Genomic DNA, 25,051 nt, shown 5'->3' with positions numbered 1-25,051 from the left:
GAAACGCACGTCAAACTGCAATTTGAAGACACCATAATCTGGTGTTTCCGAGAGGGTCAACCTAAATGCCCATACACCTACGTAGACCAACTAGAGGTTCCGTCTGTAGGCGCCGCCTTGGAAATCAAGGCCCTAGGCCAATACATGTGACGCCAATAGATTGGCAAGCAACAAAATGAAAGCGCAGTCGCTCTTTTTTCTAGAAGCCCCTTTACTCCTCTCCTTTTCCCACCCTCTTGTATTTCCTGAGAGCTCCTTTTGCTTGGTAGACGGAGTATGTACATTTGACCGAACCCTCTGAACGTGGTTTCTTTCTGACACTTTGGCGTCCCCCTTCTTCACCCTTGGCGGCATATCGCTTCCGTTCCCGCGCTGCGCCTCTTTTCCCTGCCTTCTTTCTTCTACTCCCCTAGCCCCTCTACTCTCTTCAGGCCTTTCGCTAGGAAAGCTTTGCCCACTGGCTCACTGCTTGCAGTACGACCTTGAGAAGGCCCTCAGGGTCGTCTATCTGAGGCACATGGCCCACCCCTGCCAGCGTGTGGATTCTGCCCTTCGGGAACAGCTCTAAGATCCTTTTTTCGTGCCGCTCAACACTCACCCATGGGGATCGCTCCCCTCGCACCAGCAGCATGGGGCCTACAAAAACTCCCCCCTTGCCCGAAGATCCCCTGGGGATGTTCCAGCATAGGACTTTGCTCTGGAGTGCGTCGGCGAGGCCCCTCAAGTCCATGCGCCAAGCCAAGGGTCCCCCTTTCCCAGAATGTTGCTCCTGCAAGAGGTTGAGGCAGTAATCTGCCTCGCTTTGCGTAATTTGAGCGTCCTTTTGCTGGAGTGCCTCCACTGCTTGCTGTTTGGTCTTCAAGGCGTCCACGTCCAGCGTGGCCAACAAGGCGAAGAGCTCGACGATGTTTCGCTCTCCCGCGACGTTGGGCAGAGGCAGCGAATCCAGAAAGTAATTTACTGGGGAGATGTCTATCACACAGAGTCCTCCGATAATGTTTCCCATGTCTGCAAGGGCTGCAGCCATGCAGACCTGCCCTCCCAGGCTGTGGCCAAGGAGGAAACAGCGGGAAAGGTTCAGAGACGCCAAGAATGACAACAGCTGCTCTCCCATGGACACTACCGACAGGGGCGTGCAGGAGGGGGAGTCTCCGTGAGCTGGCAAGTCAACGAGATACACGGATGCTGGAATGGAGGACCCGGCGAGTGCCTTTGATAGAAGCTGGCAAAAGGGCCTCAAGGATGCTCTGTCAACCAGCATGCCATGTACGACCACCAGAGTCAGGGGCGCAAGAGGAGAGACTGCATGAGGAGCAGGAGGTGAGCTCGCAATCAGCTCGTAGGCCAACGTCATCGTCTTTGCAATCTTTCTTGTGGATTCTCACCTGAGGCTAGCAAAATCCAGAGAAGAGTGGCGCTAAACCCGAGAACCTGCCGGACGCTGCACTAAAAAACAAACCAGCGGCATCAGAAGCCCTTTCTTAGGCCGAATGATGAGGGAATACCCTATGGCTTGATCCCAATCAATTCGCCGTCAGGGGTGGCCATAAGTCTGGGGTTGGCTTCGTGTTTTCTTCACAGTGGGAACTTAGATAAGTCCTCCAAGACTCTGTTTATTCTCCGGCCTTGGTTTTGTTCCCTCCAGGCTTTATTTACAATGTGTACTTCAGAAATTCTTGGGTAAAGGACGATCTGCTTCGCGCTGGCTGGTTGACGAGCTGAGTTGTGCTTCGGGGACGGAAGAAGGACTTGACTGGTCTTCCGAAATTAAGGCGTAGAAGCACTGGGAAATGGACTCGTCACCGTATTTCCATCTAGGAAGTCAAGTTTTGATGTGCGGGCCTTGCTACTAGAGGACACCTCTGAGGCAGCGCCCCACTACTGTCGCTACAGCCCAGCCAGCCGAGCAAGAACACTCATGCACTTCTAGGAAAACACGGGAGAAATCGATATGGCGTCTGAAATAATGGGTTGAATCAACACTAGACAAAATACACACACCGGGAGTGCGATGCCCCGGCTTGCCTTCTACAGCCAGTAGTAGAAGTGCGCGTGTATCAGCAAGGCGTTGCAGTGAACGATCAGTGAATACAGTTTAGGATCTCCCGATTAATCCACCGAGGCTGTCAGCTCTTACTGAGAAAGCATTAAATGATATTAACCGCCGAGGGCGAGGGAGAGGGATACTCGCCCGCTTGCCCCGTGCAGTGGGGAGCGAAGCCCATACAGATACTGACTCTGTACACGCACAGCGAAAGGTTTCGCATTGATTTCACCGAAGAATCAAGGGACACTTAAAGAAATCAAACGCTGCTTGGTCGGAAGCTTTCGCGTGCTTCTCCTTGCTGCAAATAAACATCTTTGGAGGTCTTCCATGGTTCGTTCCCTTGCTTGCTCTTGCCTTCGTAGCGCTCGCCTCCCAAAAGGGAGAAGAACCGTGGCTCAATGCCTTTAAAATCCCTCGAAGCTCACTAGAGCAACCACCAAATCGCATTTAGCTCAACCTTGGGCTTTCCAGTACTTGTGACAGTCAATATTTTTAACTGTTTCTGCCCAGGAGGTCCTTTCGAGTGACCATTACAGGGATACAACGGACTCCTTGACTTGGGGGCCCCAGAGCGATTGCTTTGCACCGTGGGATGCCATTTTCGCCACGCACTGTGAAACCTCAAGTGCTTCAGCCTCAACATGTTGATCTAGCTATTCACTTTCTCACGTTAGACCCTGTATCGAACCAACTCAGCGCATTTTGTTTTGAATCCTAGTGGCCTATGCCTTATTGCACTGTAAGCCGATATATTCATGCGCACATGGCTGGCCTCTTTCCTCTACGCAGGTCCCCCAACGCTGGTGGGACGGTGTGCATCAATTTATCACATTAGCTTTGAAGCTCGCATGCACGTTCATATAAGGCTTGCCACTACCTGCAGCTAGCCGCCGTTTTACACGGCTGGCGAGAGCTACCTGCAGCCATACAAGGACTGATAAATATGTGTGTGAAGGTTAATAGGCAACCCGCAAGAAAGTTGTGTCCAGTTGCTGCCTCTGGCAGTAATAGAGGAGGAGGTAATGATAATCCATGTATGTATACGGCCTTAAGTGTGTGCATAAATTTACACACGCTACGCTCGATGCCCCGGAATAGTTTGCTCTTCATTTTAAAGGAGGGGCGCTCTTTAGTCGATACGCAGGCATGAGCAAAGACCCACGTGTTTAACCATATGTGCGCCGACAGTAACATGCACAAGGAAAAAAGAGCGCAGAGACCTCCTAACATAGAAGAAGAGACAGAAAATCATTGGCATGAGCTTAAACAGTACTTAGTGTCGAGTCTTTTGGCAACAAATTTTGATTGCAGCATAGCAACAAAGAAGGGCAGCGGGGGTTAATGCAAAAGGGCAAAGGAAGAGGATATGATCTCTCCATTGTTGGACAATCTCTGATTCGTACATTCAAGACACTCTTAATATTGATTGGATGCAATCACCAGTAGAGCTGCGCTCACACGAGACTAATGTGAGCAGCTCATGAGAGTGGAGTACACGGTTCAGCTCGCTTGACTCTTTCCTTTGTTGTATTGTCGCTCCCTGGCCTCTGCCACTGCTTGCTTAATTGCTCGCCGGTCTGTTTCTGTGTCTGCTCTCATAAAGCTTGCCTCTCTTTGCATTTAAAGCCATGAATACCTGTGCCTCTGACAAAAAGGGCGATGCAGAAGCAGCAGAAGCGATTATAACAGTTGAGAACTGTACAGGCGCGAAGCAGGCTCACTAAAAAAGACTGTCCCCGTGCAGAGGCTCGAGCCGAGAGCTGTACGACGGACGGCTGAAGGATGGAATTAGTGCAGCGGCAGATTCGTGCTTCCTAGCTCATGTGCTGGCCTGGTGTTTAAAGAGGACAGCTAGCAAAGAAAACCAAGACGGACTTCATGCAACCGGAGCCCTACAGCACCTAGAGGAAACAGTTTTCGTTTTAGGACCAAACGACCCACACACTCACAGTGTATAAGCTCAGACTTTAATGTGAGAAGGAGCCTTCCAAGTAAATGAGACAGGCTGTAAGAATTTCGCAGGTAACGGTGAGGGCATCAAGCAGCGTTCATACTAGTGGTGATGGATCCACGTATATTCTCTAGGTAAAGCTGTACAGCTGGAACTGTAATATTAGAGTGTAACACGACCATCTGGTCTGCTTCCTCGGCTTCGAGAAGGACACACCGCAAGCAGACAATAAATAGATCGGCGTCGTCCCTGCCGATATAGCCAGCCTCCGCTCGTACGCTCGATCACCTCCAAAGATTTGTCTCTCCTTTTAGTGCGTAAGTTTATTTCACTTAAGCGAGTGTAGGGAGGGTTGCACCAGCCGTTCGTAATGGTCGTCGAAACACTGCAACTTTTAGAACAGTTCACTTCAGCATACTACTACGCCGCCAAAAGGATTGGGCGTACACTTCAGCATAAAACAACTCTGTTTGGCGGTGCTTATCCCCTATAGCATTCAAGCATTCCAGCACCTTGGCATTTCCCGAGGCATTTGCTCGTCTAGGGGCTCGATAGCGTGGAACAGAAAGGCCCTATAGCAGTGTTCGTGGTGTCAGTGCAAGGCACTCACATTCTGTTTGCAAACCAGATGCTCTCTCGCTATCACATAAAAGGGGAGAAATTCATGTGGACCTCTGGGCCCCGCTGGGGGATTCCAAGTGACCCTAGGGGTCGGAGGGCGACAACACTGAAGCAAAGACCCAAACTGCGCGAGCCGAAGCCAGTTTAATCAGTCTAAGTAAAATGGTCTTACGCCTTGCTGATGAAAGTGATGTCATAAATTTTAAATCTTAATATAAATAGCGTAAGCTGCGTACTCAACAACCAGGGACTCTAGAGCACCCCGTCTCAAGCATCCGTTGTTTCCATTTTGTTTCGATTGCAGACCCCATTCTCGGGACGTGATGCCTTATTTTTGTAGTCTTAGGCCCTAACCGTGGCTTGCCATTTATCTGTTGGCAGCGCAACCTCTAGAATTGCGTGGATATGACTTTGTGAAAACACGCACTGTGGCTTCCATGGTTAGCCCCGCCATAGCCTGTATGACTTCCTGTTGGAAAATCCTCTTAAGGGTCTCCAAGGATCCACCCTCCTTCCCTGTGGTAGGCTGTAGGCCCCTAATCCCTAGAGGTAAGGTGCAGGACTCTGGCACAGCGGACAGACGCAAACCCTCGGAGAAAACCGGTGAAGAGAGAGTGAATAATCCTGTTGATACTCAGGCAATAGCCTCTTTGAAGGTTTTCTTAAGCTATACGGGCCTCCTGCTACTTCCTGGGGCCGCCCAAAGGCTTTTCGGGGACACCCTCAACCCTAGATGCGTTCAGACGCCCTTAAAGGGGACCTCCTAGGGGGGACCCCAGAAAGCTTCGTCCAGAAATTTCTTAGAGAGCAAGAAGAAGCCATTTACAGAAGTAGAAAACGAATGCCTCTTGGGAGATCTGCGACAGGTTTGAATCCACATCACTCCAACGACGTATGTTGCGGTGTCAAGCAAACCCCTGATGAATCAGACCAGGCAAAGAAGTGTATTTGGGGTGACACACACGGCCCCCAGACTGGTGGTTCGTACCAGGCAAAGGACACCGAGCAAGAAGGCCCACCCTCTGATAATCACCCGGGGCAGACACTGGAGAACATGCAACAAAAGCGAAAGATCGAAAAAGCTGCAGTTGCTTCCGTCTTTGCTTCAAGGATTCAGAGGGTCCCAGGCAAGAGCGCTCTCGCAGAGGGGCCCCCTGACTGGTGGGAGCACAGCTGGGAGAGCCCCTCTGAAGAGAGCGACACCATCCTGAGGAAAGGAGCGCGGTGCCCACTAGACGGTTTAACGGAGAGTTTCGCCTTCGGAGTATCTACCAAGAAGGATGCCGTGTCTGTGGCCGACTGCATGCAAGACCCGGAGCAACAGTCGCAGGACCACCTGCACAAGCACCCTCAGTTGCCGCAGCACCCGTTGCAGCGGAAGAATTGTCAACAGCAGCAAATAGAACAGCATACTGCCAATCAAAAAGACGACCATGTCTGGGAACTCTTACGCCCACCTAGTAAGTGGGAAGTTCTCTTGCAGCGGGGGCTTCAGGGAGGGTCCCAAGGGAATTCTCAGGGGATTTTATTGACAAGAAAGCAATTGTGGGCGTTTGTGTCTGACCCAACACCATTGCTATCCGAAGAGGACTTCACGATTGCCTTCGATGCAGCACTACAGCAGCAGCAGAATCCACAGCAGGAAGAAGCAGAAAAAGACGACCGAGTATCGCTGCCTCTCTTCTTTTCCGCTTTCTGCCGTGCTGTGGGGTCCCGGGTAGCCCGCGATGCTGGGCCCTTGAAATTTCCTTGGGAAGTGTCAAACTCGAACGCCTAGAAAACCAAGAGCCCAACTGAAGCCGTTTTCTCATAGGAGCGGCTGATGCGAAGGTTGGGACACTTCATTGTGTTATAATAAAGCAAGGGTCTACGGTTTGCCCGGCCACACATGCATCAACACAACAGCCTTTTCTGCGTAGGCAGTGGTGTGCTAGGAAACAGCCTAACGGGCTGAAGTTAGAAGCATCAGGCTAGCCTAACAGACTGAAGGTAGAAGCATCAGGCTAGCCTAACGGTCCCTTTCCCTTCCCTCATGAGCTCTAAAGGCGTCCTGAGGCCCCTTTCAAATAGGGCAGGATGATTACCCCGTATTGCTGGCTAAGCAACACTTGGCCGAGGTCCTACCACACTTGCTGTACCTAATACAGAAACGATATCAAGAATTGACTGCTAGCAGGTCTGGCTGTTTTATTGTTCTTGGTTCCGAAGGACAGGTACTTCGAACGCTGCGACTAGAATCCGTGCTGCGTGCCTCTGCGCTATATTCTTTCATTTCCAACCAGCTCTGAATGCTCGGAGTGAGCATTTAAAGGCAGCAACACCGATGCACTTCGGCGGTCCCCGCCCCTCTTGCGCTGAAGATGCGATGCTCCTCTAAGGACCCCGGTAGAAGACAACTAATTCCAAACTCAATACGTCTAGTCCACAATATTATTAAGTGCTTCCAAAAGAGCTTGCGTCGTAGCCTTTCGAAACGCCTCACATTTCTGACATGAGGAAAGAATGTCTGTCAGCATGCGCGTAGTAGCTGCACCCTTTAGGCACTCCAGCCATATATAGCTACCTACATATTGCATGTACCGTACGAACACCCATAAAGCTGCATTTTCTGCCTTCGAGCCGACAGCACTCTGCACTAGAGCAGATACGCGAACAGTCGGCCCAATTAGTCATTTTTTACTGGTCCTTTCTAATTGGGCATCATTAATGTAGCAGACAATTTGAAAGAGCAACCTCGCCCGTCTGTCAAAGGACTCTTAAGGGCTGAATATGGGCAGGCGGACAAGGAGAGAGGGCTTTTTCTACGACCATGTAATAACTTTCTACGAAATTTTGTGCGTGCATGCGAGTGTATGTGTGTGTGTGTGCATGCGAGTGTATGTGTATGTGTGTGTGTGTGTGCATGCGAGTGTGTGTGTGTGTGTGTGCATGCGAGTGTATGTGTGTGTGTGTGTGTGTGTGTGTGTGTGCATGCGAGTGTATGTGTGTGTGTGTGTGTGTGTGGCTAGTATTATGCCGGCCTAACGAGAGTCTAGAGGAGGGCACTTGGAACTACTCGAAAGCTTCCAAGGAAGTGGCAGGTTGCGCTGGATCAGGACATTTCTATCGAAAAAAATTCTATCAAAAAGGCCTTGGCAAACCTCAGAAAAGAGCTTTTTCTAGGGGAAATTACAGAGATGAAGGAACCCGTGTAAAACCCAGGTGTACAACCAGCTGGATCGATGGGCGCCCCCCTGCCGCAGAGGGGCTTGACAATCGGAGGCAATGTGAAGAGCAGCTTCACGGCACCAGAAAGAAATTAGGGGGCACCCTAGACCTTGTTGAGTCTTCTAGATGCAGCATAAGGCCATTAAGGCCTTCTCGACAGACTCTGGATCCCCAGGAGCCAAGCCATCGAAGGGCCTTGTATAAGCAGGAGGAATATTGCTGAGGGATTTTCTCGTATGGTCATGAGTCCGCTGAAAAGGATCTGTTCTAAAGTTGTGCATGGTGAGGGGTCCCCGAGTCGGAGGGGGGGCCCCCTGCGCAGCCAAGAGGCGTGGGGGCCCCTGAGCGGGTGACGCAGCAGGAGGGGGTTCCCGAGAAAGACTACCTTCTCTCTCTCTGCTCCTTCTTCTTTCTGGCGGATTCTGCGCGCCTCTTTGGCCACGCCACGCCTTTTGAACTCGTGGGTTTGAGCCAGTGACTCAAAGCGAAACGCAGCTAACGTTGGTGAGCAGCTGCTTGTGCATGCCGCGTGGAAGCCCCCTGTGTGTAGAGCCTCAAGAGGAGGGATTCAATGCTGGTCCCGAGGTACTTGGTGGCTGCTGCCGCAGCGCATGCGCCAAGTACAGCAGGCGGATCCGCAGCAGCAGCAGCAGCGGCAGCAGCAGCAGCAACAGCAGCCCCCTTACCGCACGTCAAACTTCCGCGGCATGTAGGGAGGCTGTGGCTTGGCATGGGCGCTGCGGCTCACTTCTCGACGGCTTCGTGTACCTCCACGAAGGCCGCTACTTCTCCGCATGCAGGAGAATCCCCTAGCGATGACAGCAGCCAGAAACACACTGGCAGCAAGGAGGGTGATCACGGCTTCTGGACGCCCCTAACGCTGGCGGCTGGCGCACTGGGCATGGCCGCTTTCTCGTGGAGCTTTCTGAATAAAGGCTCCGCTGCTCCACCCCCCCCCTTTGAGGCCCTTTTTTTCGCCCCTCGCAAGAGCAGCAGCAGCAGCGAGAAAGACAGCTGCCCCCTTACGGGCTGGAGTCAGATGCGCGATGAGCTTTTCGACAAGACAGACGACCTCGTGGTGCTCTTCTTGGGGGGCCCCTCCGACGCGGAGACTCGCAAACTTCTCATTGCCAAGCTGAGGGCCCACATTGGGGATGCCGTCGAGCAGAAGCTTCTACCCAGAACAATCTCCTTGTTTTACGCCTTCAGGTGAGGCCTTCTCCTGCGCTAATGCCACCTCTCCCTGCGAAGGAGCTGTGTTGCCACTTCGCTCAAAATGTCATCGCAGCTGCTGCTCCGTTCTCCTGCAGAAATGGCGAAAGTGAAGGGGCCTCTAAAGACTCCAAGGCACCCGCACTGATGCTTTACAAGGGCCAAAGGAAGAAACGTCTCTCCTTAGACTCGGAAGAGGCGAGGCTGCTGGAAGGCCTTTCGAGCAGCAAATCCAGCAGCGGCTCTGCCAATAGCAGCGAAGTCAGCAGCGAAGTCAGCAGTGCAATCGACAGCGAAGTCAGCAGTGCAATCGACAGCGAAGTCAGCAGTGCAATCGACAGCGAAGTCAGCAGTGCAATCAACAGCGAAGTCAGCAGTAAAATCAACAGCGAAGTCAGCAGTGCAATCAACAGCGAAGTCAGCAGTGAAGCCTTGAATGCTAGAGGCAACCTTCCTGCAAACAATACCAGCACCGAATCTGTAGATGCGTTTCTGGAGGCTTACGTTTTGCCCCAGCTGCATGCGTTCTTCTCGCCTCAGAGCGAGGCCTCACAAGCCGCAGAGAATGAGCTGCTCACGCAAAAGGCACTTCCCACTCGTGTGACATACAACACCTTCCAAACAGAAGTACATGATGTGAACACACGCCTCCCACCTGTTCTTACCGTAGATTTCGCTGCTGCTCCTCGTGCTGCTCGTGAGGCTACTCTTGATGCTGCTGCTCTTGATGCTACTCTTATTGCTGCTGCTCTTGATGCTACTTTTATTGATGCTACTCTTATTGCTGCTACTTTTGCTGCTGCTCTTGCTGCTGCCGTTATTGCTGCTGCTCTTGATGCTACTTTTATTGATGCTGCTCTTGATGCTACTTTTATTGATGCTACTCTTATTGCTGCTACTTTTGCTGCTGCTCTTGATGCTACTCTTATTGCTGCTACTCCTGATGCTACTTTTATTGATGCTACTCTTATTGCTGCTACTTTTGCTGCTGCTCTTGATGCTACTCTTATTGCTGCTGCTCTTGATGCTGCTCTTGATGCTACTCTTATTGCTGCTGCTCTTGATGCTACTCTTATTGCTCCTGCTCTTGAGGCTACTCTTGCTGCTACCTTTATTGCTGCTCTGGCTGCTGCTCTTCTTCTGGTTATTTTTGCTGCTCTCTCTCGCAGACAGGGAGCCTTCTCTGCTTAGACTCAGAGCCAGGCTAAGCTCCCTTCTAATTGGCGAGTGCCGCTTCCCTCCACCTTAACACCAGCCACAGGTGATGCTTTACTGCAGGAGCCTGATGGCCTGTGAAGACATGCTGCATTTGCTGCGTTTTTTCAGGTGCTAGATGCGGCGAAAGGAGGGGATCGCGTCTTGCTGCAGCTCTATGAAGATGGCTGCTTCCTCTGCTTCCTTATGCGGCCCTTCATTAACTCGGTGTCTAAACTGCTAAAAGCATATGAGGTATGCTGCCTTCTGCCATGCTACTCTCTGCGCATCTCTGGTCTGCATGTGCATTCTCGGCTCGGGAGGCTGACTTCCCAGATCCTTCTTCTTTCTCTCCCATTCTTGCAATACGGCAAGAAGGGGATCCTTGTAATATGGTAAGGGGGTCTAGTGGCATCCGAGGGCTTCTCCCTGCCGCCTTTCTGGAGGAAACGGCGTCTATCGTAGAGCACTGCCAATGCGTGTGGAAGAGCGACTCACCACTTCCCCCTCTTTTCTGCAACGCTGCGCACTGGCCTCAAGCGGGAGTGCAAGCTCTAGTCACAATCTCGACTTTTGAGGCAGCATGCAGGGGTGGCAGCGGGCTAAGAGGGAAGAGGCTGGGAGGCGATAGCAAGAGACAGCAAACAGCAGGGAACACGCTCCAGGGGAAAGGAGGCCTCTAAGCGAGCTGGCGCTTTGACAGCGGCAATGTTGGTTAGACTGCGTTGGGGATAGGAAGGAGGGGAGGTGGCGAGGATGCAGGTTCCTGCCTCCCTCCTCTACCGTCTGTTTGCGATTTTTTGGCGTGGTGAAACTTGCTCCTTGTTCTCTTAGAGGACCTTTGCAGGCCTTTCCTCTCGCCAGTGCAGGGTGCAGCGGGTGATCGATCCCAAGGGTTATTGTTGTGCTGTTGCTGGCGTCTGTGCCGCTTAGGTGCCCTTGGTTCTGAAGCGTCTGAATCTCAACACGAATGACTTCCCGCCTCAGTGTCCAGTGACGCGTGCAACTCCTACCTTTGTCTTGTATGCTCCTGACCAGTAAGCAGCAGCAGCAACAGCCGGTGCAGGAATGAGAATGAGTGCCGAAGAAGCGGTGCGTGTGAATGACGGGCCCTTCCAAGTCGCCTTCCCACTTCTTCGCCTGCCTACGATTTGTTCTGCGCAGAGATGGGTTCGATCGCTGGAATGAATTTCGGCCGAAAGACTTCGTGGCAAAGCTGAAGCAAGTGCGTGCAAGCCCTTGCCAGATGCCGCTGGGACCGTTGAAAATGGGGGTGTGCGGGAGGATGGAGCTGCTGCTTTTTTTGACGCATTGTCTGCTCCTTCTGCTGCAGGATTTCTCCTTGCCCAAAGACCTTCAGCAGAAGCTAGAAGATCTCTTGGATTTGGTGCAGGAGAGATTTCGATGGTTTGGCCTCTTATCAGTCTGGTAAGGCCTTCGAGTAGGGGCTTGCCGAGGAAGTCTCTTACAGAGCGCTCAGGAACTGCTAGCTGGCCAGCTAGCTCGCCAGTCGGGTGTTGCGCCTACCCTTTGCGTTTTTGCAGGCTGTTGGAGCAGCAGAAGATACAGGATTTGCTGCTGCAACAGCAGCAGCAGACTCCAGAGGGCATGGTTGTCGACAAGGCAACTGAGGACCGCCGCTTTGAGGAGCTGGTGACACTTCTCATGGAGGAGGTGAGGCTTCGCGACGCGTCTTAAGGCCTACCCCAAGACCTCTTCCCAGTGCTCGCCTCCTAGTTTGCTGCTCCTCGCAGTCCTCACGCCCTTCCCGTATTCGGGGAAGCTCAGCAGACAGACAGAGAATTACTCATCGAAGGGCCCCTCTGAAGTGCCCGCCTCCTGCAGGGTGCTCTTTGCGCGCGTGTTTGTGGCATGCTCGTGCACAGGATATGCGCCGCATCGATGACCTCGAAGAAAGCCTGCAGCATCTCAAGCGTGAAGCAGACGGCGCACAAGCAGACTGCATTGCCTTGGCGCTTGTGAGGAACGCTTGGAGTCTGCCGAGGGCAGAGCTTTCCCCTGCCCCCAAGTTGCCGTGTAGGCAGCCGTTCGCTCAGGGAAAAAGTGAGCGTCCAATGCGTCGCGTCAGACCATGAGGGGCTCAAGGGTGCACAGCTGCGGAGGTTGCGATTGTTGCTGCAGATGATGGGAGACGAGCTTATGCGCCGGGAAGTCGTATTCATGGGCAAGAGGCTCCTAGCAGCAGAGGTCGGAGGCCCTCTTCCCCAGCCCGCTGCGATCGAGGGTGCTCAATCCACGCCGTCAGTTCAAGAGCCACCAGAGGCTTCAGAGACTGTGGCCTCGTAGATAATTGGTGCGGGATCCATAAGGCAGGGAGCCCATACAATTTGAGGCCGTCTGATGACGCCCTAGATGCACCGCAGCGACTAGCCTCTAGGGGGTTTAGATGCGTCATCCTCAGTAGCGCATTTTGTCTAGTGGGGTGGGGGCCTTTTGATGTTGTCAGATAGACGAAGGATCTTGGGTTGCTTGGATATGCGGTCCTCAGCGCACAGGGGAGACCCTTAGGAGGCAAGGCCTCATATGACTAATGGGGGTTACACTATTGGGGGGCCTCTAATCTCAAAGAGAGTTCACACGTGTGCAGCTGGAGTTTTTCAGTGCACTTCGGATCGAGACACTGGACTTGAGACTGCACAGTAGCTGCTGCCCAAGTTGACTCAAATGCCGACAAACACTACCAAGAATTCAATAAAATACTAAAAACTGATCAAACAGATTTTAGGGAGCAGATTTCATCGGTGACATCCAAGAGAACGCTAGGTCATCTATTGGGGATTTCTATGGCCCCTACAGGGGTCACTAAATGAGACCTCGGCTCCATCCCCCTGCCTCATCGAAGATGGGCATGAATTCTCTTAGGGCCCTTGGTGTCTTTGCGCGCGGCGCGCGTATTAAAGAATACACGCTGCAAAGGGAAAGCAGACACAGGAGAAGAAGCTCTTCATGGGAGTCGAGGGTACAGTGGTGTGGGGCCCCAAGTGCGTGGCCAGAGGGCCCCCTCCGGTTGCAACTCGTCAGACCCCTAAAAGGCTCGTCTGTGTTGTGAAACAACTTCTCATAGGGGCCCCTAGACGAATTCGGATGACAGAGGCGCTGCCTCTGGGGGCCCTTGGTTACAGCAGTCTCTCGCCTGGGCCGGTTGGGAGATCTCAGCCCTTCCCTCTGAGGCATCCCTGGAGAATGAAGCACCCAAACCGGAATGCTTTTTAATTTCTATTCACAAAATATAGAGAAGCTCAATTCTTTCGGCAAGGGGGACCTCCGCGACATTCTTCCCTCGGTTTGAAGTGCCCCGCCACTGGGGGGCCTCAGGGCAGATTTTCCTGGGGGCCCCTCCAGTCTGCAGACGCCGCGAGAAGCTCCAAAGCAGCACATTCTGGAACTGCGTGTTGAGCTCAGAGCGCAAGAGAGAGCTTCTCTCCGCGGACTGCACGATTGAACAATTGCCGGAAGGGGGTCCCCGCAACGATGCGTGTGTTGAATTGAAGGGCACCTGGGGGAGGCAGAAAAAACTCCTGCGGCATACTCTGCCCCCCTTTCCCCCTACTCGTCCGCCGATGCACAGCCTCAAACACTTGCATGGGAGCAGCGTTCCCAGGATAGGGTCTCCCTGCCTTCGGTTGCTCCCCCAGCATGGCACTGCTCCGCCTTTGATTGCTCAGTGGAGGCCTTTTCAACTTCCTGACGCGCAACGGCGGAGCCGCTATTTTCCCCCAAAGAGACAAATTGGAGGCCTCTGGAGCGTTGTTTGTGGGACCGCGAGTCTACGGCGATCTCATAGGGCTTTGAGCTACTGGAAAAGCCACGAGGCTGCGTTGCTGAGGCTTCTCCAGCAGCAGCAGCAGGAGGCTGGGCACCAACTCGCAACAGGGGCCTCCTGGTATAATTGGAACCCACCAGGCATACTTTTCGCCTCACGAAGGTGAGGAGGGCCTTCTCGCGGAGCCGCGAGAGCCGAATTCGCAGCGCAAGCAGCTCACGCAGCATTGCCTGAGGATGTGCGCCGCTGCTCTGCGCTGCCTCCGTGATATCTTCAGGAATCTTAAGCGAAAAATCTTCCCGCCTGAAGCACACCAGTGGCTGAACTTTGATCATGAAGCTCCTCTCACGCTCTGGATGCTCGGATCGGGGACCTGTGGGGGTCCTGCTTTCCTGCTGCGCGTGCTGCAGCTGCACAGCAACGTCAACACGATCGCAAGCTTCCAAGATCCCCATACTCTGCATGCGGTCTTCGCGCGAGCAGCAAGGTAAGGCACTGCGTCTTCTCGTTCATGAGGGCTTCCGGCTACTCGGCGTGGTTTTTTTACGCTGTACTACCTACATTCGCGGGGGGGGCACTGTGCCTGCTGCTGCGAACGCCGCTGCAGGTGCTTCGGATTCGTGGAGGGTTGTACGTCTTCTTTCCCAGCTCTGCGCCTCCTCCTAGCACACCCGTCTCTCGTGCCGTCTCTCTTCGCAACAGAGGGCCTCTTGTCTGAAGCCTCAATCTACGTTTCTCTCTCCAGCGGCAACAGCAGCAAAACGCGGGGGGAGGGCCATACGCTGCTCTCTTTCGAGTTCCTCAGGCAGCTCCACTCGCAATGTGCGACTGGAGCCCGCGTCTACTGCTTCTTCGAAATACAGCAGCAGCAGCAGCAGCAGCACTCTCAGCAGCAGCACTCGAAAGCTCGCCAGCAGCTACGCAAGGCCGTTGAGCTGCTGCGCGAGAGCATCAAGGGGCCTAAAGGGATGCCAGGGCATTCCGAGGTGCTCTTCGATTTCATCGATTTGGGGAGTTCTCAGGCATCCTTCTCTTCTACGAAGTCACCTGGTGTGCAGTTGCGGGAAGATGACGCGTGGCTGCAAGGTCTAGCAACGCCCTATTCGTGGCTGCTAGAGGAGGAGCATGGGCTTGGACTGGATGGAGGAGGGGGGACTGTGCCTTCCTCCACTGCTGCTGCTTCTGGAGGACGCGAGTTTCAGCTCGCCAGCGGCGCTTCCGTAAGGATCGTCAGCGCAGAAAAAGAAAACTGCACGGCACAGCCGAAGGTTCCCCTTCGGCGAACAGCCCCCGACCAGTGTGCTCCCTATGTGCAACAAGGATCGACAGCGGTCTTTTATGTGGCGCTTCTTCGCAGGGAACCCCAGAAACCAAACTTTCGCTTTAAACCGTTCGCCTCTTAAACTTTGAAACCCTAGCTCATAAGAAATGCCCAGTCTTGCTAAGGTTGTGTGGCTGGCTTCGAGATTGGAAGGGGCTGAGGGTGGGGTTGTACGGATATCTATTGATTTCTGCAAAGGCTCAGGGCGTTTGCTACGGGTCGGCCTTCCGCGAGACTCACGTGTGTGGAGTAATTGCCACGACGGCTTTTATGGGAGCTGTCTATATGCGGGATTTCGCTGCACTCAATCCCACACGCTCAAGTGTAGCATTTCCTCGTAGGCTCCTAACCCTTCAAATCATTCCTCGAGGAGCTCCTACCAAGCTTGAGCTATATGCCATGGTCAGCAAGATATCAATTACCTCTGGCTCTTGATTTAGTGCTCTTCCTTAGCTCCTTACTTGCGTCAAAAACCTGGAGTCATCACTGAACTTTCAGTATTGGCTTCCTGAAGAGCGTCCAAGCATTCCGAATCAACCACGAACACTGCCGCTTAGGCAAAGTGATCCGCAGCGAGGCGAAGCATCCACAGGGAGGCGCCGAAGTGCTAGATTATAAGACCAACCAATGCCAGTAACCCATTAGACGGAGATTTCCAGAGACATTTTCCGGAGGACGTCAACGTCATTGGTGGACTGAGCAACAGCTGGACGCCTCGTTGCGTGCAAGTGCATTATCTCGGTTTACTTTAGACCGCCAGTCACCACGGATAGCACTCCTCGCGCTTCCTGATAAAGTCACCCTTCTTGTGCGTTTTTTCTGCCTGAAACACCTGCCTGCACTTTAGGGTGTTGCTTGAAAAGTTTCGAGTAATTTTTGTTCGGGTCAGTCTTGACTTGGAGGTATGCGCAGACGCTCTCGGCTATGTTACCTCTACATTCTCCTTCTTGCCTCTTTAGGGCCTTTGCAGTCGGGAACCCTGCATTCATGGCTGAACTGACTTACAGATATTGCTCGGTGTGGCGTAATGTATTTGTAGAGTAGTATGTGTTCTGATCAACTCAATATATTTCACTTGCATCCAGCTTTATCGTTACATAAGGCCCGCATATTTCAATGCTCCAATGAGAGCTAACTCCTGCTGCACCGCGGTTGTGTTCGTTTGGCCCCTCGTTCGTCATTGGCCAGCCTACGTCTCTTTCTTACCTTCGATTTCACTTTGGCGGGTAGTGCACACATTTGATCTGACCATTTACACAGTTTTTGCGTTCCCGTCTGCCTCAGGAGGGCGACAGGGAGATAGAATATCCCATCCTCTACGCAGCTGGTCGTTACTTGCAAGTAGCAAGCTCGACGACGTGTGCTGTGTGGTCGTAATGGGGAGCTAAGATGCAGAGAGTTAAACTGCGCCAATGCGTCTTCTATTACAATAGTCACATTTAGCCACAAAGCTCTAGTCATGCTTGATCGAGACTTATTAGAGAATTCAGTAGTTTATTTATCTCTTAATGCATTTGGATTGATGTACGGAGAACCAATGATGTGGGCTGAGTGTCTATGCTAGATGTTAGGTGCAACCAGCTGCTAATGCTAGAAATGCTTAAAGGGTGCAGCTACGTGTACATTGGCTGTTCCTCTTCCTCATGCCAGTATGGTGAAGGCTGAGGGAAGAATAGGCAGGGAATACCTTTGGATAATACTCAAAGTTTTCAGTAACCTATAGTTAGTATGGAGTTTAGTGTCTGCCTACGGAGACCAAAGAGGTAGCGTTACAGTAGGCAGGAGCTATTTTTGGAGCGGACCCCAAAAGATTTATGAAGCTTTGTGCCGGGCATGGAACCAATTAGTGTTTTCCTATCGGGAACCCATACGAGGGAGTGTTACAAGTTGCATGGACTTTCCTCTGCTCTCGGCACGTTCGCATACTTTGCTCTCATGCCCATCGCTGCCGCTCCAGTTGTTCCCTTGTCGCTGCGCCAATTTGCGGGCATAGCACCCCTAGTGGTGCGGATTACAAAGGGCCACTCAACTATTTGCAAACTTAGCTATACTCGTCAGATGCCACCTACTATGCTTCAGCATGCTGGGACGAATGAGCCGTAAGTCGAGAACACTACTCCGGGAAAGCGAACAAAAAAAGAATGCATGTACTCTGAGAAATTTGAAGAACCGAGAGATGTGCTTGTCTGTACGATGTGTCTTACCCTGTCAGCACTATGCCCTGGTAAACCCTAGACTCTGACGAGGGCCTATGCCGAAGCCTGTACTTGAATACAAAGTAGTGCTCAGCACTCAGATTGACCGTTTGTCTGAAGAAACCTCACCTTAAACATCGCTCTTCTCAGTATTATGGGGTTTGGAAGTTCTAGAGGCAGCCAATAAATATGCATGGAGCTTGAGAGCAGCGCCGTGATCAATCGGCAGCTAAGATTCGAGTCGGCAGCGGCGTTCTTGCATGCGCCTTGATGGGTCCTTACCTGGAGATCTAAATTAGAGTTTAAGGTTCAGAGGCACAGATTCGCAACCACATGAGGGTTCCTTTATTCGGGGGAAGCTGCCCGCCAAATCTGCCTGTGCCTAGGCTTTCTCGAACATCTTTCCTCCGCTGTAGGGTATCGGTTCTGTATTTGGGGTTTAAAAATGGAGGAAGGAAAGAGAGGCGGCAGGAAACGAGGCCAAAGTGGCGGCAGAGGGACTGGAATCATTTCAAAAGTGAGGAAGCCTAAGAAGCATATTGACACCCCGAAAAATGGCACTCGTGGGAATCGAAGGCGAAGGAAACGAAACAGGGATTCTTCGCGCAGAAAGCCCATTTCCCCTCATTATTTGATGAATTGACGGGAAGATATAATCCTATGAAATCATTCAACCGTCGATTTCTGTCCGTTCTTCCCTTTCCGGTCCTTGTTTTAATGCCCTAGTGCATGTAATGGTTGCCTACCAATTTGATTTCTTTGCTCGTCGTTGCCCAATCGTTACCATACGCCTTGTCATTTAACTGCTTTTATTGATCAGAGGCGGAAGTTGGAGGTTGGGAAAAGCTGCAAGGGTGTTTTTTTGACTTGCAACAAACAGCCCATCGACGCCTGCAAGGAGTTCCTTAACATCCTAGACAGAGTAAGGCACTGCATAGCCTCTTCGTTTCAGTGGGCTTATAAGATAGTTGATGCAAAGATCATAATCCTTTGTAACAGTCTCTCGCTTTTATTCGGAGAAATATTTGAAGGGAGAGACCCTGAATCTCTGAGTCGTATACCATAAGAAAGATCGCCTGCCTGCCTTCTTGATGCTGCACTTCAGAAGCGAGTCGCAAGTTTTCTGCGCCCCTTTTGTATCAGCAGCTGTTTCTGTCGTCTTCTCCTTGGCGCTGCTCTCGGTTGTATTGGCTGTCTGGGTGCCCTCAAAAACTGCCGAAATTGGCCAGTGCTTGTACATGCACAGCGTCGAAACCCAGCGGACAGTTTCTTGTGATGCCTTAATTTACCTTCACTGCCTTATTCATGTTTTTTGTTGCTCCTTTGCTCTCCGCTGCCTCGTCTCTCGCTTGCTTCCTTGCCCATTGGTCTGTATCGCTCTGTGCCGTAGCATCTAGCTTCTGCTTCGTTTCGCTTTGCTTTGGTGCGCAGTATTTAGAGGAATACAGCACGTGTTCAAGGCTCGAGGGACGGTAAAGTCTTCTTTCGCGCTTAACTAGTGTTTGCGCATGGGTTTCCACTGGTCTGAGGGCACGTTAAGGCGGTTATAGCTGTTGCTATGCGGCTACAAGTGATTGCTAGCAGCAACGCATAAGAACACCAGACGCAGGGTTATCCTGCAACTTTGTCACATGGTAGATGCCTGCCTGCCCTCCCTCCGCACGGGTGCGAAACAGCCTCAAAGAATGCCCTTTCGCTGTTGTTTTCGGTATACTTCAGGGAGGGAGAGGCACTCAACAAAGGAAACGGTGAACATGACGCAGGAAACAGGTGCAACGCGGATGCAGTCGCCGCTGGCCTCTTTGACGAATTGCGCAGCCTCTCAGATAAGCGCAAACGCTTCGAAGTTCACCAACAACTTCTGCCAGTAGGTGGTGCCTGCGGTTTAAGGAGCATTGCTGAGGCTTTGGGCTGCGGGCAATATAGAGCATCGCCTTGCAGCTATCAGTAGACAGTCTGTCAGTGGGCTTGCATGCAAGTCTTTTCCACTGTTTTGTGTATCTATGCGGAGGGACCAGCACAGTCCCTCTCGTCTAGCCCGCCCTCTCTCGTCTTGTGCTGCAGACTTGTGCTTTTGCTCAGGGTGCTGCGTGCGATGTGCACCTTCCGTAGCAACTGGCTCAATACTTGCACCTGTCTGTCTCTTTATGCATGCCTGCTGCTCTTTTCCTTTTGTGGCTTTCTTCCTCCGTATCAGTTGCATCTTCCGAGTACTCTTTTTGATCGCATTGAGCCCCGCGTTCCTCAAGATCTGTGTGGCTTCGTCTCGTGACTGTTTTGTACAATTTGCTTTGCTCTCATTGCATGCTGATTTTCTGCGTCGTGCGTAGGGTGTAGTCTTCATCCGCTTCACGGACCCTTCAGATATTCCTTCCGAGATTTGTCACGGCCTGCTGCACGTCGCAAGAAAGCATCCGGGGAAATACTCGTGCCGGTATGGGCAGACTCTCCCTAGTAGTAAATGGGGAAGATGGGAATTACGAGAAGCCCATCTCCAGCTTGCTTGTGTTCGTGATGGTGCCCGCTCATTTTTCCGTATACGCATTTTTTGAGGAATTCTGACCTCTCCTCGAGTGACCCTGGTGCTTTTCCTATTTTATGTATATTATGGGTTTTTTTGCTTATGTTTAGTCGCGATGCGGCTTCTTGAGAGCTTGTTCTTGAGTGTGTTTTTGCGCTTTGCTTTCCCTCAGATACGCCTCGCGACTGTTGCCTGTCGATGTATGCGTTGGGCCTGCGTTGGACGCCCTTGAGGCCGAACTGCGCAGCCTTTGCGCCCTCAAACTCCCTCTCTCTAATGCAGCAACAAAGAGCTATCCAGACAGAGAACTTGCGAGTGGGGATCTTCAGGTCGCTCCAGCTGAAACTGCAGACGCCGCAGCTGCGCCAGAGCATGCAGAAACCCCACTCTCAGGTACCGCAGCAAAAACGGCACCTGAGGACGCAGCACCATCAGGAGCGCCAGGAGCAGTAGCAGACCCCACAGGCCCTGCAGCAGCAACAGATGCCGAGGAAGCAAGAATAGCGGTGGCTGCAACACCCCGAGAAGCGGCAGCCCAGGCAACAGCAACCTCAGGAGCTCAGTCGAGCGGTAGCGGTGAGCTGCAGCAGCAAGAGCAGCCCTCAGTGTCTGTCTTTTCGCTTTGGTGGATGGAACAGACACGCGACAATAGAGAACCGCGTAGACGCACGACAAGCACAGTGGCTAGTCGAGCCCCTTCCTTTCTGCTTGCCTTCTGCTATGAGTGCAGTGCTGTTTGCGCCCTCCTTTCTTCCTGTGTAGTCAGTCCTACGAGTTGCGTTGCTTGACATGAGCAGCTCCGCATTCCACATTTCTGCAGCGCCACTCACTGTCTTTCATACGTTGGCGCCTACCCTTTGCGTGGCGGTGTGTAGGCTCATCTCCCCATCCGGCCCTGACACTGCCCCTGGAAACGTGGGCTTGCGCCTTTTCCTCTCGGGGGTTTGGGACGGTTAAAAAGGAGCAGGTGCTTGAGGTACTGACTCGGGAAGTCGGGAGAGCCTACAAGGTGGACATAGCGAATGCCACGTCCACATTCTTAATTGAGGCAAACCCTGTAAGAGGAGGCCAAGACACTGCTTGCTAGCCCTTGTGTGCAGAGGTCTAGGGCCTTGTGGCGGAGTGTGCGACCCTCTTTCTGGTCCCCCAGAACCTCTGGGTGTGCTGATGCTGCTGCCCGTCCCCCTCTGTCATCCAGCGTCTCCCATCAAGGCTTTGAAGCGCCTCTTGCGGTGCCTTTGAGCGATTTTGAATTTTCCGCGCACAAGGGTTTCTTTTGGGGCCGTGATGCGCTGCAGTACTTCTTTGGGGTCTCGCTGGTCAGGGATTACGGCTGCCTGTACCGCTACAACCTGCACAGGTGCTGTCACCCAGAGGCTGAAGAAGAGAGCAAGGCTCGATAAAGCAGCGGGTGCAATGGATGCGAAGTGCAGGCCGAAGCAGGGCGTTTGTGCCGTGCCGATGGATCGGACGGGACGAATACCTACACCTTTTGCGCATTCTCTTCCCCCCCCCCCCCCCGAACTCTAGGATTTTTGTTTTAGGAACTCAGTGAAGGGTCTCCGCTGTTTCTAGGGCGTGTGTCTCTAATGTTTAGGATTAGAAAAAGAAAGAAACAGAGAAACCGAGAGCAGCCCTATATGGGCTCCACTGGCGAGCAAGAGGCTTGTTTCGAGGCGCATGCCCATACTACGCGCACAAGGCCTCCCGCTTCCCCAGAAAATTGGATTTCTGTCAGTTCGCTGAGTACTCTCATGCATTATCGGCGCCGCTTCCAAAACCTTCATGGAACCTAAGGACTCGGGTCTGCAAGGTTCGGAGGGAGAGCAGCACGATTTCCCCCCTGACACCAAAGTCAGGCACGCTCACAACAACTGCTCTTCCGTCCCCCCCGGGGGCTGTGTGCAACACACGGCATTCGTGGTGCTTCTGCAGCCCAGCGAAAAACACGTGATAGCTGCTCGACCCCGAGACGCAGAAAGGGTCTTCGTCTACGAAGGGATAGCACCTGAAAACGCCAAAGGCAACATGTCCACGGGAAGCCGGGGCATTGAGAGAAAGAGAGAGAGAGACAGGCGGCAGAGCAACAGCAACGCAAAGCAAAGAGGAGACACACGCGGACTCACGCCAAAGAATCAGGGGCTGTTGGCGCTAAGCAACGGCACTGGGCCGTCAGCTCTAGAGCTTCTGCGAACACGCGCACACCGAAAAACGTATACACACCGCATTTCAAATCCCCCTCAAAGAAAAAAAAACACACACACACACAGCCCTTCAAGAAGCGCCTTACAGGGCGTCTAATTAAAGAACCTAACCTATAGAGGAAAGCACGCTTGCGTTGCAGATGCTGTCAACTGGCTGGCCGCTGCTGCCAATGAATCTAACCTGAAGGCACACACGAGCCCGTCGCACAGGCACACGCCTTTGCTGTCCCTTCTAGCGAATCGGCCTCAACGCAGCAGGGCGTCGGCTTGTAGAAGGGCGATTCGGGGGCACAAAGGGGGAGGGAAAGGCGGTGAAGGAGTGCGCAGCAGCCAAGCAAGAGGAGAGCGACGGCACATACGCCATTCACGGAGAACGCGTGCGGATTTGTAACGCCTTGCACCGTCCGGTACAGACGCGTAATGGGCAGGAGGGCTGCATGCAAGGGCAGTTGGGGAAGCGCGAAAGTTGTCGGATCCGAGGGCCCCGGCATAAGGGCCAGGGAGACTGTTGCCGCCAGTTGTGCAAGAAAGACGTCAGCCTCCTGCAGAGCTGCTGAGAGGGAGGCAGCAGAATCCAAGGAGGAAGCTCCGTTAAGATGGGGACTCGATGTCGCTGCGGAGGCAGCCGCCACAACGGGAAGCGCGAGGCAGTTTCCACATATCACGACTTTCGCAATGCGAGAGGATAGGCGGCGTAGCTCAGGGCTCCTGCAAGAGCGTATGCATGCATACATACATGCATGCATACATGCATGCATACATGCATGCGTACGTACATACATACACGCATGCGTGCATACATACACTCATGCATGCATACATGCATACATACATGCATACATATATACATATATTCATGCATATATACATGCATGCATACATACATGCATATATACATACATACACTCATGCGTGCATACATACACTAATGCGTGCATACATACATGCATACATATATACATATATTCATGCATACATACATGCATACATACATGCATACATATATACATATATTCATGCATGCATACATGCATGCATACACGCATGCATGTATGTTCGTATACATATGAATGTGGGTAGTACGTGGCTAGCGGTCGCTAAGATGCGCCATGCACAGCGTCTTAGCGGGGCCGTGCAGCGCATGCGCAAAGCCAAAGCCTGACTGGTCCGCCTTTCTCCCCCTGCTTTCTTCCGGCAACACATGCGGCGAAGCGTTTGGAAGGTTGCTCGAAGCAAAGCAGACTTACGGTGCTCCGCCAAGAAGGAAGTCTCTCAAGAGCTGAAGGCCTCTCGGATTGACGACTGCCGACCCTAAACGGAGGCCTATGGAACGAGCACACCAGACTCGCCCCCTCCCCACAGAGAACGCCGTGAGATGCGGGGCCCCTCCCTCTCGCCAAAAAAGCACAAAGGAAGGCACGTGCGGAGGGCATGCACACGCTTGGAGCGTCAAGCTTGCTCTCAGTCTCTTACCCGAGAGAAGGGCAACATAGGTGTCTTGCACGCTGCAGGAATCGCAATCCATGTCGCCCTCGCCCGCTTTCGAAGGGGCCCCTGCAAGAGGCCCCGGTGCAGGGGCCCCTGCAACGCATATGGCCTCCACGCTAAAGGCACCAGTGCCAAGCGGCACTCCCCGTACAGCTACCACCTGCAGTCCACCGAAACAAATCCCCACACTCGAAATTGGGGTGTGTTGCATATTTTTAGAGCTTGCAAACAAGGTGCGAGGAGGCCTGTGGGGGTCGAAAAAGGCTCTACGACTACTCCTGCCCACCTCCTCCTTCCCCCGTCCCTCCCTCCCTGCCCGGCCGCTAGGGGGCCCCTAGGGGCCCCTTTTAACGGCGTTGCTCGTGAGAAAAGGTGGAAAGTGGGACACATTGCCTTCGAACAGACACTTCAAGGAGGCAGCCCGCTTTGCAGCCCCTGAGATTCGAGGATAACACACCATGCCTGCAACGCAGCGGTCTATGTTGAGGGATCCATGCGTGCGAAAGACGCCTTCCACAGACGTGTCGAATGCCGCTGCGTTTGGCGTGTGCCCTTCTTCTGATGCAGCAGGCAAAAGAGATATCTTGGCAGTCGCATCCTCCAAAAACAACTTAGGGGGGGCCTTCTCGGCAGTCGTTTGCGTTGCTGTCTGAGGCACCCACCCCCTCAGCACGCACGCATGCGCTCAACGAGGCCTAACACCAGCACCTGCATGCTCTGCAACGGAGCAAAGCCCTTCGTGGAGACGCTGCTCAGCATCCACGGCAATGCCGCCCCCGCCGGAAAGCCGTACCTGAATTTCCAGTGTGTTGATATACTCAGCGAGCACTGAGGGCCTCATCGGCATATCCTTGAGCAGCGTTCCAATCACCACGCACGGCTCCTGCATCCACCCACAGTCACATGCACATACACATGCATACATGCACATACACATACACACATGCACATCACATACACATACACACACACACATACACATACACACATGCACATACACATACATATACACATCACATACACATGCACATACATACATATACACATACATACACAGAAACATAAACATACACACATACACACACACACACACACACACACACACACACACACACACACACACACACACACACACACAGCAGTTTGTGCAACTGTCAAAGAACGGAAGCGCACACGACAAAACGAAAAACACAAAAGACTCTCGTATGCCGTCATCTGCGTAAAAAAAAAAAAAACAACAAATAACTATACACAGAACGGAACATCAGTACAACAAGCGTGTGACGGATAACTGTCACACTTAACA

The 25,051-nt window shown here is 52.7% G+C and overlaps 5 protein-coding genes across 5 annotated transcripts; 3 read left to right on the top strand and 2 right to left on the bottom strand.

Annotated features, from left to right (window-relative positions):
• Nucleotides 1-439: 439 nt before the first annotated feature.
• LOC34623782 (esterase YbfF) lies at nucleotides 440-8,558 on the bottom strand. The gene is made up of 2 exons (XM_026338504.1): nucleotides 8,464-8,558; nucleotides 440-1,292 (listed from the first exon to the last, which is right to left on the bottom strand). The coding sequence occupies exons 1-2, from the start codon at nucleotides 8,556-8,558 to the stop codon at nucleotides 440-442; spliced, it is 948 nt and encodes a 315-aa protein (XP_026194289.1).
• Nucleotides 8,559-8,850: 292 nt separating this feature from the next.
• LOC34623780 lies at nucleotides 8,851-12,539 on the top strand. Its single transcript, XM_026338503.1, has 10 exons — nucleotides 8,851-9,035; nucleotides 9,137-9,318; nucleotides 9,484-9,665; nucleotides 10,365-10,487; nucleotides 11,166-11,269; nucleotides 11,397-11,457; nucleotides 11,566-11,660; nucleotides 11,777-11,906; nucleotides 12,119-12,211; nucleotides 12,375-12,539. The coding sequence occupies exons 1-10, from the start codon at nucleotides 8,866-8,868 to the stop codon at nucleotides 12,537-12,539; spliced, it is 1,305 nt and encodes a 434-aa protein (XP_026194288.1). The 5' UTR covers nucleotides 8,851-8,865.
• Nucleotides 12,540-12,776: 237 nt separating this feature from the next.
• Nucleotides 12,777-15,419, top strand: LOC113147555. Its single transcript, XM_026338501.1, has 2 exons — nucleotides 12,777-12,892; nucleotides 14,624-15,419. The coding sequence occupies exons 1-2, from the start codon at nucleotides 12,777-12,779 to the stop codon at nucleotides 15,417-15,419; spliced, it is 912 nt and encodes a 303-aa protein (XP_026194286.1).
• A 2,558-nt stretch (nucleotides 15,420-17,977) lies between these two features.
• On the top strand, nucleotides 17,978-21,456 carry LOC34623779. The gene is made up of 7 exons (XM_026338500.1): nucleotides 17,978-18,049; nucleotides 18,964-19,004; nucleotides 19,252-19,399; nucleotides 19,863-19,966; nucleotides 20,226-20,713; nucleotides 20,929-21,110; nucleotides 21,352-21,456. The coding sequence occupies exons 1-7, from the start codon at nucleotides 17,978-17,980 to the stop codon at nucleotides 21,454-21,456; spliced, it is 1,140 nt and encodes a 379-aa protein (XP_026194285.1).
• Nucleotides 21,457-21,805: 349 nt separating this feature from the next.
• Nucleotides 21,806-24,634, bottom strand: LOC34621354 (DNA polymerase delta small subunit). Its single transcript, XM_026338499.1, has 7 exons — nucleotides 24,539-24,634; nucleotides 24,203-24,394; nucleotides 23,505-23,905; nucleotides 22,617-22,965; nucleotides 22,369-22,438; nucleotides 22,180-22,240; nucleotides 21,806-22,061 (listed from the first exon to the last, which is right to left on the bottom strand). The coding sequence occupies exons 1-7, from the start codon at nucleotides 24,632-24,634 to the stop codon at nucleotides 21,806-21,808; spliced, it is 1,425 nt and encodes a 474-aa protein (XP_026194284.1).
• Nucleotides 24,635-25,051: the final 417 nt, after the last annotated feature.

Source organism: Cyclospora cayetanensis, unplaced genomic scaffold (assembly GCF_002999335.1).
Source record: "Cyclospora cayetanensis isolate NF1_C8 unplaced genomic scaffold, CcayRef3 CcayRef3_contig_27, whole genome shotgun sequence".
In the NCBI taxonomy this organism is placed as follows: domain Eukaryota; phylum Apicomplexa; class Conoidasida; order Eucoccidiorida; family Eimeriidae; genus Cyclospora; species Cyclospora cayetanensis.
Note: the sequence above shows the minus strand (reverse complement) of the source record. Positions and strands in the feature narration are given on the sequence as shown.

Excerpts from the sequence above, each read along its gene's own strand:
- LOC34621354 (XM_026338499.1), bottom strand. The coding sequence starts at position 24,634 with ATGCAGGAGCCGTGCGTGGTGATTGGAACGCTGCTCAAGGATATGCCG. Across the intron at positions 22,439-22,616 it reads ACGCGTTCTCCGTGAATGGC|GTTAGATTCATTGGCAGCAG; the intron begins GTATGTGCCGTC and ends GTGTGCCTTCAG. Across the intron at positions 22,062-22,179 it reads ACAGCCCCTGATTCTTTGGC|GTGCTATCCCTTCGTAGACG; the intron begins GTGAGTCCGCGT and ends TGGCGTTTTCAG.
- LOC34623780 (XM_026338503.1), top strand. The coding sequence starts at position 8,866 with ATGCGCGATGAGCTTTTCGACAAGACAGACGACCTCGTGGTGCTCTTC. Across the intron at positions 11,907-12,118 it reads TGACACTTCTCATGGAGGAG|GATATGCGCCGCATCGATGA; the intron begins GTGAGGCTTCGC and ends GCTCGTGCACAG. Across the intron at positions 12,212-12,374 it reads ACTGCATTGCCTTGGCGCTT|ATGATGGGAGACGAGCTTAT; the intron begins GTGAGGAACGCT and ends TTGTTGCTGCAG.
- LOC113147555 (XM_026338501.1), top strand. The coding sequence starts at position 12,777 with ATGACTAATGGGGGTTACACTATTGGGGGGCCTCTAATCTCAAAGAGA. Across the intron at positions 12,893-14,623 it reads ACTGGACTTGAGACTGCACA|GTGCTTCGGATTCGTGGAGG; the intron begins GTAGCTGCTGCC and ends ACGCCGCTGCAG.
- LOC34623779 (XM_026338500.1), top strand. The coding sequence starts at position 17,978 with ATGGAGGAAGGAAAGAGAGGCGGCAGGAAACGAGGCCAAAGTGGCGGC. Across the intron at positions 20,714-20,928 it reads ACGCGACAATAGAGAACCGC|GCTCATCTCCCCATCCGGCC; the intron begins GTAGACGCACGA and ends GGCGGTGTGTAG. Across the intron at positions 21,111-21,351 it reads TCTTAATTGAGGCAAACCCT|TACTTCTTTGGGGTCTCGCT; the intron begins GTAAGAGGAGGC and ends GATGCGCTGCAG.
- LOC34623782 (XM_026338504.1), bottom strand. The coding sequence starts at position 8,558 with ATGCCAAGCCACAGCCTCCCTACATGCCGCGGAAGTTTGACGTGCGGT. Across the intron at positions 1,293-8,463 it reads GCCGCTGCTGCTGCTGCTGC|TGCGCCCCTGACTCTGGTGG; the intron begins GGATCCGCCTGC and ends AGTCTCTCCTCT.